This window comes from Danio rerio, chromosome 4, assembly GCF_049306965.1.
Source record: "Danio rerio strain Tuebingen ecotype United States chromosome 4, GRCz12tu, whole genome shotgun sequence".
NCBI classification, from domain to species: domain Eukaryota; kingdom Metazoa; phylum Chordata; class Actinopteri; order Cypriniformes; family Danionidae; genus Danio; species Danio rerio.
Window position 1 is genome coordinate 18,687,987 of NC_133179.1, and position 13,945 is coordinate 18,701,931.

Genomic DNA, 13,945 nt, shown 5'->3' on the forward strand with positions numbered 1-13,945 from the left:
ACATTTTTTTTTTTTTTTTTTTTACTGGCATGGCCTTCATGATAGACTACCTGTGCAATTATTCAGTAGTCTTCAGTGCCACATAATTATTTAAATAATTGTTATAATATGATCATTTTAAAAAATACTTTTGTAGTATACTATATATAGTATATAGTATAGTATACTTTTATAAAGCTAATTTTATAGACTTAGCTAATTCTTGTCTTTTCATTTTTATTTCTTTGTCCCTTATGAAACTGGTGACTGCACTGTACGGGCAGATGTGTAAATGTGTGTACCTGAGAAAAGCCCAGGTTTCTGCAGCCGTTGCAGGGAGTGAGCGCCTCCCACAGGCCTGAGGGTCCACAGCTCTTTTCCTCCTCCTCCAACGCCGGGGGTAACGGGGGAGTGGGACGCTGCAGTCCAGAGAAGAGAGATAAATAAAGTTATATACAGTCAACAGTCAAGCACACAGGCTGAGCACAGATACTGATCTCACTTCAAGCCAACATAACACAAGATTTAGATAAGAAAAAGAAGGTACAAGGGGGAGGAGGCGGACCACTCGAAGAAAAAACTGAACACTCCATAAACCAGATGCAGGATACATTTACAAAAATTAACCTCTAGATCACCATTTTATTAATTACACTACAAAAAATGTGTTCTGTCTAAACTAATGAAGTTTATTCAACACAATTTATTACTGAAGTTAATTAAATTGGGGAAAAAGTCATTCTTTACGTGTAATAAGTTACATGTAATAAGTACTAAGATGTAATAATTTAGTACTACGTGTACTTAGTGTAATAAGTGTCTTAAGTACGAAGTGTAATACAAACCTCCAGTCATTCTGATAAAATATTTCATACTATTGTGAAAAAATATGAAACAAAGAATTTTCAACTTGTAATGCAAACAGAAAGCTTTTCAAAGTGCTTATTCTTTTTAAATTCTTCTTTATACATCTGGAAAAAAATGGGTCCTTTTGATTTCACTTATGTGGCAGCACCATTATAGCTAAAAGAGCCAATCGCCATTTTGTTGAAAGAGAAAAACTAACTCCTGACAACACTTCTGTCAGTTTATTGTGAATTTACTTTTGAAAGAATACTGACTAAATGTTTTGGACATTCCTCATTCAAGTCCACCTGTATTTTACTGTACTGACTTTCTTCAATAGAACTTAAATAAGGAACTAACCAATTTTTTAACATAGTGGCACACCAGTTTGTTTTAGAAATTCTCATGACACCGAGCAGCAAAGTAAATACTTTGTCTATACCCAAAAGAGTTGTTTTGCAGCGATGCTACAGTAAAACCATTTTTAGTTCACAAGAGAACATTTCAGTGCACAGTTGTTAAAAGAATCATGCATTTGCTTTTTATTTAATGTGAAGAACATATAATAATCTAAAGAACCTTTCCATTTTTCCAACCATTAAAAACTTTTGGGTTATACAAAGTCAGTTTTAAAGATTTTTTTATGAAACAACCAAGGCTAATAAAGAAAAGTTATTTATTTATTTGTTTGTTTGTTTATGTATTTATTTATTTAAGAGAGTATTTCTAGTTGTACTGTAAGTAAACTGTTTGCAAATGCAGTATCAAAACATGCACATTTTCTCTTATCTGTATTGCCTCCAATTTCAAAAATGCAAAACATACTGTACATTCCAGTCATTGTAAGTGTGTTGGGAGTAGTAGTAGTAGCAGTAGTCGTCACAGTAGTAGTAGCATTAGTAATCGCTAGTAGTAGTTGATGTAGTACTTGTTGTAATTATTATTATTATTATTATTATTGATGTCCATGTTATCATTACTGTTGTCTTTTTTTTTCATCTGTTCATTGTTGTTTTATTTTTCTTTTTTCTCCATTTGTGTGTGATCCCAAACAGTAAACTTGAGATTTTACTCTAGAATTTAGTAAACCCAGCCTACTTCAATATGATTGGACTGCTGGTTAATTGGAACGCTTTGTCCTGACTGAAAACATACAGAAGCTTAGAAAACAAATCTCATTCTAAAGACAGAAAATGACTAAATGGAGTGCAGTAGAGCAGTTCAAGCATTTCAAATACTCAGGGGAACAAATTGTCCATTTCTAAAAATCAGGGGGTACTTGTCCCACTCTGTGTTTATGGTGGTTATGGCCTTGTAAAATTCAACATGAACAATTGCTTTGCTTGTCTGTGACTTTCAGACCATTTATCTTTGACTTTTTAGAGGAATTATAGCATGATTCATGGTTTAAATATGTTAGTCTGACTCTCAATACTCCATTCTGTCTGATTCTATTTCTGAATATGTGATATATCTGTTTCTTCTTTTTCAGCTTCCCACAGAAACACATTCCTACACTGTTAAATATTTTGTAAAACAATATTGTACAAAATAAATGCATATAAAAATTTATGTTTACTTTACTGTGTTACTTTCTAATTCTTAGGGCCTACTCACACTATGCTATCCGAACCGTGCCCAGGCCCAATTCCTGGATCGTTTAAGAAGTGTGAGTGTGCTAAATCTGGCTCAGGCACGGTTCACTTGGCCGGCCCTGGCCCGGTTGGAAGAGGTGGGCCTGAGCAAGGTTCACTTGGGCTTTGGCGAGGTATGCTTGTAGTGTGAGTGCAAAACACGCCAAAGCCCGAAACTGAAAGCGAGACATGACTTTTAAGGGGCTGTTTCATTTGGATTTATTAATCAATCTTACTGTTCAATGAACAAAAAACACCGTAGTTTATTAAAGACGCAAACCCCTCAATGCACGACAGCTGCACACCTTCAGCAAATCTCATTCCTGCAGCACGAAGACTTTATGATTGTTTATGAGCACCAAAAGTGGCGGATCTGTTCGGCGATATATCTGACTGCGTGTCACCGCATCCGTAAGGACTGTTTTGCAAAATATTTGACTGCATGTCACTGCATATCAAACGACTTAAACGATATAACTAGAGAAATCTCCACTGTGCTGAGCGATATCGCTTACTGAACAGCGCAGCATCGATGACGTAAGCGTGCCCAGGCCTGATTGTAGTGTGAGTGCGGGCCGTCGGGGGAGACGGGAGGGGGGACAACTAGTATATCATACTCTGTAATAAAATACACAATAAAGTCATTACAGTTTATCTTTTTTATGTTATTTAAACTTAATTTAGAAAGTTAATCAGGTTTCAACTTATTATTTAAGTTAAATAAATTTTAGCTTGATGTTTTAAGCTTAATTGATGGAGGGGATCAGGGGTTGCCACAGCAGAATGAACCGCCAACTTATTCAGCATGTTTTACATAGCGGAAGCCCTTCCAGCCACAACCCAGTACTGGGAAACACCAATACACACTCATTCACACACATACACTACGACCAATTTAGTTCATATAATTCACCTATAGTGCATGTCTTTGGACTGTGGGGGAAAACGGGGCACTCGGAGGAAACCCATGCAAACACAGGGAGAACATGCAAACTCCACACAGAAATGCCAACTGGCCCTGCCAGGACTTGAACCAGCAACTTTCTTACTGTGAGGCGACAGTGTTAATCAATGGGCCACCATGCTGCCCAGTAAAAATGACTTGTGAAGTTAAATTGGTTCAACTTAATTTAAATAAGCAACATATTTTAACATACACACTTGCATATAAAACAATCATCTATAGCAATATACTGTATAAGGAAGATGAACAAAACATTTAAATAATTTTTATTTCTATACATTTAGTAACAGATAAAGCTGTTTTAAAAACACTATTTAATAACTATCTGGAAAATGCATAGCCAGTAAACATCCCTTTTGAAAGACTCTGCAAACACATCCATTTGACACATCTGACGTGTGACTGAAATTGATTGGAAGAGTATGTTTGTGTGTGCACGCGTGTCTTTGCTTGTTTATCTGGGCTCTGCAGACTTTGATTGATTGACCCGACACAAACACATTTAATTGTATCGATCAAACAGACGCAGTGGAGTAAGCTGTGATCCAGTGGTCACTGTGACAGACCTTCAGCAAAGCGCACACATTCCTAAAGCAGCTTATTTGTCTTTTACATAAGGTTAAACGCACTCCCTCAGCCAGCAATGTGAGGATGCCACATTAAAAATATTATTCTGTTTGTGTTAAATAGCATCAATGATTAAATCTGGGGCTGTTTTAGAGCTATAAATATGTATTTATGAGATTACATAAATTAAAAGGAAACATAGTGGTGAAAATAGAGTTTAGTTCTGCCCTCTGTTGGACAATGTGAGGTACTGCATCAACACTCTATGACTTAAAAGTTCATTAAAACCTTTTATTATTAATTTATTGATGTTTTGAAGTTCTGGAGGTACAAAGTGTACAATTTGTTAAAAATACTGTATATGTTACTTGGCGTTTTGCACACTACTTGCCCGATGATCAATGTTATACATGGAACTTTCTCTATTTAAATTCATGGATGAAATATTTCCTCTTCAATTGGAAATAAAAAAATAAAATACTCAGAGAGTCTATGCAATCTGGCAACTTTGTTCAGGAATATGTACATTGTTCTTTATTTTTAAGGATTAAAAATTTCCTCTTCAACTGAAAAAAAAATTACCCAGAGATTCATTCAATCTGGCAACCTAGTTCCAAAACAAAGTACATGGTTTATTATTGTCATGGATTAAAGATTTCTTCAATTTGAAAAACAAAAACAAAAAACACGGATACCCAGAAATTCTAAACAATCTGGCAATCTAGTCATAATATACGTACACGTTTCTTCATTTTATTGATTAAAGATTTTCTATTCAATTAGGGAAAATATTGGAAATGAGTGATTGAATGCAATCTGGCAACCCAGTCCCAAAATACATACACTGTTTTTGTTCTGTTTTGTGTGTGTGTGTGTCTTTGTACTATATAATTGACACTTTATGTCTGATGGGTTTAGTTGGTGTTTTGACTACATCCTGTCCTGTTTCAGTTTTCTTTTGTTCTTCTCCTGAGTACCAAAAAATAATGTATTTTCTACTGCAGCACACCTTGTTTATTCGGGTTAGAGTGCCGTTGCGTTCCTCGTCTGACAGTCGCCCGCTGCCGAAGCTCTCCATAGACTGAGAGTGAGAAGAGATGGTCTGACAAAGCTCCTCGAAGGAGCAATCCTTATCACGGCAAATCTTTATTTCATTCAGCAGCTTGGACAACTCCCCTGTTACTGCATCGTCTGCAAAGACAAGGAGAAAGAACGAAAGAAAGAAAGAGACTTTAAAAACACTTTGATTAACAGCAAAACCTCAGAAAGCTAAGTATAGCTATTATAAAACATCTCAAGACACTACTAATCACTAAAAATTACCATAAACCAACATACCAAGGCAACAAAAATCTAAATCTCTATATTTTCCCCTTCAATAGCCATTTTACGGGTTTTCCATATTGAAAATTTAGCTTGACCAACGAGAGAAAGAGAGAGAGAAAAGAGAGAGAGAGAGAGAGAGAGAGAGAGAGACAGACGGCAAACTTAAAATTTAAATTACAGTATAATGAGGTTACTGTAAACTTTTGAGGAGCTGAAAAAAAATCTGCCTTATTAGACTGCACAGTTTTTCTCAGTCTGCCACAGTTCACTGATGCAATTATATATACTTACATACATACATAGTTAAAAATGAACAGGTTACCTTAAATATTTAAGTTCAATCAAATTAACCTTTTTTTATTTAGTTGTTGTAACCTAAATTATATTAGACTAAATACATAAAAAAGCTGAAATAGGATTTATCCATGTCATGACTAACTGATCATTTAAGATTTTTGCAGTTTACTGGTTTTATACGATGATAACTAATATTGTTGCTTATTTATTCTTCATGTTTTTTTTTCTAAATTCTAAACATCTAACATTTTCTAACATTTAAAAGTGGTTTAAATTTAATTGATTAGATTTTAGATTAGAATCTGATTCTTAGATTGCATTGGGGTTATTATAGTACAATAAAACTGACACTAAAACTCTTTAAACCAAACAATTTGTTAATTATTAAGTGTTGCCTAGAAAGAAAAACATTTTATTTTTGCATCTCTGCCAATAACATGTTTCTCATTTCTCAAAAAACTAATCTAAAAAGAATAAAACAACAACAGAAAATCTAAAATCACTAAATGAAATTAACCCTTTAACTGCCCCACCAAGAAAAACATGTTTGGATTGCATTTCTTAACTCTTAATGTCACTAGTTAACACACCTAATGCATTTTTTTCAGCACATGCCTTTATTTATAAAATATCAGCCTCTACCAAATGACTGATAAGTCGGTTTATGGTAAAAGGGCCGGAAGTATTACCTATTATAAAAAATCAGAAAATAGTATGGAGTGTAAGACCAATTAATAAAAAAAATACTTAGAATAAAACATTTTTGAACACTAAATCACCTCTTTTTTTTAGTATGCCATAAAATATTTCAGAATCACATTTAACATGCTTTCTAGTTTTTTGTTTTGTTTTTTACAACAAAACCAAAATTAAGTGTAGTAGGGCAACAGGATGTTTTTTTTTTTTTTTTTTTTTTTGATTGTTTGTTTGAACAATGCTGTGTGTGTAAGCCATTATTTAAAACAGTGATTCTTTAAATGACATTCATTAATTATGACAGTAAAAACATGGTCAACCGTTTGGTAGATGGGCAGTCTAAGGGTTAATGATAAAAACTACAGTAGGTAATTGTACAATAGTATGTTGTATCTCAATATTATGCATATTAGGTATACATATACAGTTCTCAGCATTAATGAGTTCACTTAATTTTCATAAGGAATATTTTATACATTTATCAGGGAATATAGGCAATGTATTTTAATGTATTTAAACAAAACCGATTTATTAAACAGATACATTTATTAAAATAATACTTAAGTCACCAAACATATCTAGAAATTGAAAGATAAAACAATTAAATTCAAGCAAAATGTTATGAAATTTTTTTTTTTAAAAACTACAAAATTTCAAATACATTTTTCAATTTTTTTGCCTCTCTTGATTTTTTCTCTTTTTTTTTTAATTTGTCTTTAATATTTTTCTATAACATAAATTTGGGTGTACTAGTTTTTGAACCGTTATCGTAAGTTATTTTGTTACATAAGCTCCAGATTTGGCTTCAGCACTGACTAATCTAATGTATTTGCACAAATATAATATTGTATAGCTTTCTAATAAAAATAAAAATTAAAAGATAGATATGTGAGGAGTGTACTTATTATTGCTGAGCACTGAACTTTAAAAGACAGGTATTTCATTCTATTTAATAATATGACTAAAACTGATACGTACAATAAACACATTTCTGCAAGTATTAGTATGTCTAATAACATTTGAAATCTTCTTTTTAAATAAAGCTTTACTTTTGACTTCTAAACAGAGCTGCTAGAGCGTTCCTAAATCCATAGCTCAGGGAGTTATAGCAAATTAGATATTTTCCATCTCCCTCCTCTGAACAACCACAATTAATATTTCATCATTTGAAAAATCACAGAAAAACTATAATAGATATTTTTTCCATCTTTTGCAATATAACCAAATGTGAATTTTGCATACATTTGAATATGAAAAAAAATAATCAGTTTTGTCCAGTCAAAGCAACTGAATATATATATATACCTAAAACTTTGCATTTATAAACGATCATTATGGCAAAAGCACATCAAACTTCTCTGTAAAAGCTTTTAAATAAATGTGTTTTTACGTAACCAGCCTATTTATTTTTACTCTCTTGTCTTTTGAATATTTAATCGGGGACAAATGCTTGTTTTCTGGCATGGGCTCAGTGTGCTGATGTGTACTAACTGTCATTTTGTGGCTGGCAGACTCTCTGATTCACCTGTGATCATTATGAAAATGCTGCTCCAGCTGGAACCAAAGACGCACATCCAGCAGTAGTTCAGATTCAGACCACAAAGAGGACTAGCTAAACTGCCCTGCACTGCGACAACTGACCACTAGAGGCACTGCTGACTGCACTTCTGTAATAACTGGTAGATCCAAATATCTACCAGTTAATTTCCACTATTTGTGTTCTGGTCTGATACAAATATTGAACAAAACAATAACATTTTGTCTGTTTGTTTTTTGTTTGTTTGTTTTGTTTTATTTTTAAATATGGTTAAGGTGATTTAGATGTGCAAACACTGTATTAAACAGTAACATATTTGGCAGGAAAAAAACACTAAGCAGCAGACAATGTGCTGTAATAGCATCAAACTACCACTGGATGTCACACTGTACACTTAAATGCAAAAGAATATATGTAATAAAACACATAAAGGAATTCTCTTAAAGGGAACAATCACATTTAAGTTAATCCATACAATGAGAGAAACAGCACTGGCAATCAGTTTTTGCACTGTGATTTACAATACAAAGCAAGACAAAATATCATTTCAAAATATTAAAAATGGCAATAAAAGTCACTCTATTATACTGTTCAACATGAACAGCTTTCAGAGCTGATACCAAGATTCCATAATGCAATGATATCAATAGCTGATAATGCAAATCCAAATCAAAATCATGAACTGAATGTAGAACACCCATGAATCTCAAGATATGGGAAATCGTTAATAACAGGTATTTTTAAACTACTGCTGTTTAACAATTAATGTGTCTAATTACACACAAAATAAAAGCCCACACAGTATGTGCTCACATAATGATATTGGGTATAATGTGTTTATTATAAATGGAGGCCATTTGATTCAAGTTCAAGAGACCAGTCTGAGATGATTTACACTTTATGACATAGAGGGTTATCCTGCTGGAAGTGGCCATCAGAAGATGGGTGCACTGTAGTCATAAAGGGATGGACATGGTCAGCAACAACACTCAGGTACAACAGGCTGTGGTGTTCACACAATGCTTAATTGGTATTAACAGACCCAAAGTGTGCCAGAAAAATATCCGCTACACCATTACACCACCAGCAGCAGCCTGAACCATTGATACAACGCAGGATGGTTCCATACTTTCATTGTCCTGACATAAATTTCTGACCCTACCATCCAAATGTTGCAGCAGAAGTCGAGACTCGTGAGACCAGGCAACTTTTTTGCCTTCTGTTGTCAAATTTTGGCTAGCCTGTAGCCTCAGTTTTATGTTCCTATCTGTCAGAAATGGCAGTCGGTTAGATGCTCTTCTGCATACCTTGGTTGTAACGAGTGGTTATTTGAGTTAATGCCTTTCTATCAGCACAAACCAATCTGGCCATTCTCCTCTGACCTCTGGCATTAACAAGGCATTTGCACCCACAGCTCTGCGGCTCACTGGATTTTTTCTATTTTTCAGACCATTTTCGGTAAACCCTAGAGATGGTTGTGCATTAAAATCCCAGTAGATTAGCAATTTCTGAAATACTCCCAACCATTCAATGTTCAAAATCACTTAAATCATGTTTCTACCCCCATTCTGATGCTCGGTTTGAACTGCAGCAGATCGTCTTGACCATGTGTGTGTGTGTGTGTGTGTGTGTGTGTGTGAACACACACACATACACAAATATATTATGTAAATACAAGCATGATTAGTCACTGTTATTATTAAAAGTACTGTTTTAAAGCAATAAAATAAACATACTTTTATGCCGTAGAGACGGTGAGGGCACAGGAGACGGTATTGAAGTGCGTGGTGTAGGTATTGGCCGATGTCGTGCTAAGTCTTCGTGAAAATTCCCTCTGTCACAATCTGACATCATATAATCTAGAGGGAAAAACAATTTATTAACATACAATAAACAGACAAACATAAACACAAAAACACATTTGACATGAGCCAGCAAGGTTAGGATACGATTGTTAAGTTATAGTTGAGGATAACTAAAGCCTTACAGTGTGATTTCTATACAGGACCTGAAAGAAAGCAAGTAACTATGTATATACATTCCATTTTGTCTTATTTACTCCCCCTTTTTTCAATCTCTCTCTTTAAAAAAAAGAAAAGAAAAAAGGCATTTTAGGTTGGTGAAAACCAAAATGAGGTGGTTGTAATTGTAGCTCCAAACAACTATAGGTTGCACAAGCCACACGGTGACCATGAAAACAACAATAGTTTCAGCATCCCGTCAAAGACTGTAGATTTTAAAACCACAGCAAGTGTGATTTTGAGATTCCTTCACGCTAAGGATTCTGCTTCACTGCCCACACAGAGGCAGGGAGGAAAACTTTAATTTCGCCTCTGTTCTGTAGGATGACGGGTGATTTAGTCTCAAAAGGAGGCATTTTCAAGAGTCCTAAAGACCCAAGACTGCATTTCACAACCCTCAGAAATGAGAAACATGGGGCATGAAGTAAATGGAAACAACAAGTGAGCTAAACTGAATTTCAAAACCAGTTAACCACATCTTATTCTTTTATGAGGGTGTGTTTTTGACAGCGTAGTGGAACGTTGGGTTCAAATAACCCAGTGTCTTTTGTTTTGTATGATTAACTCTGCTGGAAAGAATGAGTTTAGTTGAAATTGTACAAGAAAGTTGAAAACAGGCTGAACAAAATTCAACAGCAGTAAAAAACGCTGAATGTGGTAACAAAGTAATAAACATGTAATCTCATGAACAGCTAATTAACAAGACTGAAGACACATCATTGAAAGCGTTTGATATTGTTTTTTGTCCAAAGTATGTCAGGGAACAGGGATTTCTAACGCATTAAACAACCATTGTTCTCAATCTAACACAAACTTCCTGGAATGAATTTTATCAATCTGCAAGCATCCGCTTTCTGATCTCCACCAAGAACGCACTCCCTTGTCAAATTGTGCACGTGTGTGAGAGTGTGCTTGTGTGTGTTTTAAGGGGTGTATTTCCCATAAAAAAAAGTTTCAGTGTGTGCGTATAGAAATCTGTGAAACACTTTACCGTGTATGAGAGAAGCAATTTGTTGTGATTTCTGAGACGGATGTTCTCTAAGTATATCTAGTGCAGTTCTTCCTTGGCAATCTCTGATGTTGGCATCAATCCCTGATAAAAAGAGAAAAACATATTAATTTGGATTCTTTATGTTTAGTGTTTTGTCAAAGTTTTTAATTTGTACATTTATTACAGTTTTCTAAGATAACTGGATTTATTACCAGTTAAAGCAACACCACACAACTGTTCCATCAGCCTATGATGATACTGAAACACTTAAAATACAAAAAGCTAACTAGGTAGATGCGATTTGCAGTCTTTGTCTAATTATTGTGGTCCTATTTTACAAAAGATGGCAAACAAAATCTAAAGCAAAGCTTGGAATATTTATTTAACAAGACTATTTAAAGGGAGAGTTCACCCAAAAGGGTTTATTTAACTCGTCCTTTACTTTTCCCAAACCTGTTTGAGTTTCTTCTGTTGAATCCCAAAAAAAAAAAAAAAATTGAAGAAAGATTAAGTAATCAATGACTTGCACAGTAAAAAAAACAAATACTATGAAATCAATGTTTACAGGTTTTGAGTAATTTAGTTTTCAATAAAAGGTGAGTTAATTTTTTGAGTGAACTAGCCCTTTAATGTTAAAACTAACAATACATGTACTCATTTACTGTGTAATTTTGAGCAGTAATGCAAGATATATATATATATATACAAGTTTAGTTTTCTTCCATTTATATCTGCTAAAAAATATATAAATATGAATAAGTTTATAATACAATACACACACATTTTAGTAATCTACATTAATTTAAAGATAGATTAAAACTAGCAAAATGATTTGAAACAAAAATCACTTAAATCCTTGCGCAAAAGTAATTTGTACGTTGCATCTTTTTTGTACAATGTTCTATAAAGTAACTGGGTTTAGTTTACTTTTTATTTCCAATAAAACAACACCACAAAACTGTTCCATCTGCCCATGATGATATTGAAACACTTAGAATACAAAAAGATTACTATGTAAATGAGATTTGCAGTCCTCGTCTAATTACTGTGATCCTCTTTCACAAAAGAGAGCAAACAAAATCTAAAGCAGAGCTTGGAATATTTATTTAACATGACCATTTAAAGGGAGAGTTCACAAAAAAAGTGTTTATTTTACTCCACCTTTACTTGTTTCTTTCTTCTGTCGAACCCAAAAGAAGAAAATGAAGAAAGATGGAAAGCTGACCACTTACTTTCACAATAGAGAAAACAAATACTATGGAAGGTCAGTTATTCAGTTTTCCGTAAACGGTGAGTAAATTTCAACCCAGGCTCATTCTGAAAATATTCAGAATTATATACAGTCAAGGCCTCTCTGTATCTCAAGTCTGCCAAAATACATGGCGAGCTACTGGACAAACTGGTAACAGCGGGAAAGTTGTCCATATGGATGTAAGCAGTCAGCTGGTAAGCTAGAAAAGGAACGGCATCATACCGGCCAAAAGCATTTGTTTTAAAGACAAAAAGCAGCCATACGTACTTTTGGCTACATAATTCGCGATCTCCTAAAATGAATATAGGGCTATATTTTCAGAATGAGCCTAGAAAATTTACATTTTTGGTTGAAGCATCCCTTTAATTTCACAACTTGAAATTGAATTTGAGAGTTAATCCATATATACAAACAGTAAAAGTTAGAGTTTAGTTTTCTTCCATTTTTATCTGCTAACAAAAAAAATATTAATATAAGGTTATAATATAAAACAAATATGTTAAAATAATATTTTTACTAATTAACATCAATTCAAAGATACAATAAAACAAGTAAAATGTTGAAACAAAAAATCATGTGAATCCTTGCGGAAAAACGACACAATAGAAAAATCAGGATTTACTTATTTTTATAAACGTTCAAAAACACAAAACTAAAACAATCTTCCCAAAATAATATTTTTCATAACAATAAAACAACGACAGAGCGGTCCCACCGCCCTTTCCCTACAACAGGAAGTTCCTCAATCCTACTTCCTGTTCCACAGCTGGCACTGACAGGAAAGCTGTTAGGTCACAGGTCACGCAAGTATTTTAAACAAACTATGGAAATGAAACATCCCATCTCAACCCCCCCCAACACACACACACACACACAATACAGTACAGTACACACATACCTGAGTCAAGCAGTAGCTGAACTACATCCATCTTTCCAAAGAGTGCGGCTTCGTGGAGGGCACTTCCTTTCTCTGTCTAGAAAGAGAGAGGAGAGATTTGAAGTCAATATTTTAAGCCCAAATGCCTCATATAAGAAGTAAACGGCAGTTATACACGACAGTGTCTTTACTACTGCTGCCCTCGCAGTCTATCAGCCGTCTACTGGGGCGACTGGCAGGGTGTTTTATATCACGCTCTCTGTGAAGTACTTAACTACACCCAATTTAGCTCTGGAAACATTTATTCAGTGTACTACAATTAACGGCAATGGCGCTGTGAATTTATGAGGCTGACTGATGGGGGCTTCAGAGGGAAAGAAACAGGCAAATGAGACCGAACGGCAGTCGAGATAGATGGAGAGAGAGCTTCTTGCACAGTTGAGCGTGGTCATTTTAATAGGCCACCGGGAGACTGCTCTCGATTCCCAATCAAATGGGCCCCCATCGGCCTTCATTAGTCTAGAGGCAACCATTCAACTCCAGAGTTTGCACTTCTCTCCCTCTATGGATCTGTGATGATGCAATACGCATTAAATAAGAACTTCAGGGACTTACCACTGTAATACTTAATCTTAAGCATGTCATGTTGCTGCAAAAATAGCCTTTCGTTTCAGCAAAGCGGTCTGGGAGAGCCAAAACTACCTCTGTGCAAAAGTCTGAGAAAGTGTTTTTGTCTGGCAATAGTGTCACAGCATTAATCTAGTTCTAGGACAACAGGGATTCTCTTTGTAACTTAAACTACAAAGTGGACATTTTGCATCTGCATTCTTTGTGTGCTTTGGTTTAAATCGTGGTAGACTTCAAATAAATGTCTTGGGCCATTGAATAGTTTCTCTGTTTCATGTTAGTAAGATTGTAGGTGGTTACTACAATTCTCTGAATGGTTAGCTCATAGGAA

The 13,945-nt window shown here is 34.6% G+C and overlaps 1 protein-coding gene across 17 annotated transcripts in view; it reads right to left on the minus strand.

Annotated features, from left to right (window-relative positions):
• The window catches only part of anks1b (ankyrin repeat and sterile alpha motif domain containing 1B), a 315,281-nt gene that overhangs the window by 211,223 nt on the left and 90,113 nt on the right, over positions 1–13,945 (minus strand). For all 17 annotated transcript variants that reach the window (XR_012401619.1, XR_012401620.1, XM_021475055.2 and 14 more), the window contains 5 exons: positions 13,009–13,084; positions 10,859–10,960; positions 9,583–9,705; positions 5,000–5,181; positions 282–398 (listed from right to left, as the gene is read on the minus strand). Coding sequence is in view for 15 of the 17 variants with exons in the window: in XM_021475055.2 (XP_021330730.1) it covers positions 282–398; positions 5,000–5,181; positions 9,583–9,705; positions 10,859–10,960; positions 13,009–13,084 (600 nt within the window). In the remaining 2 variants the exon portion in view is untranslated. The remainder of the gene's footprint in view (positions 1–281; positions 399–4,999; positions 5,182–9,582; positions 9,706–10,858; positions 10,961–13,008; positions 13,085–13,945) is intronic.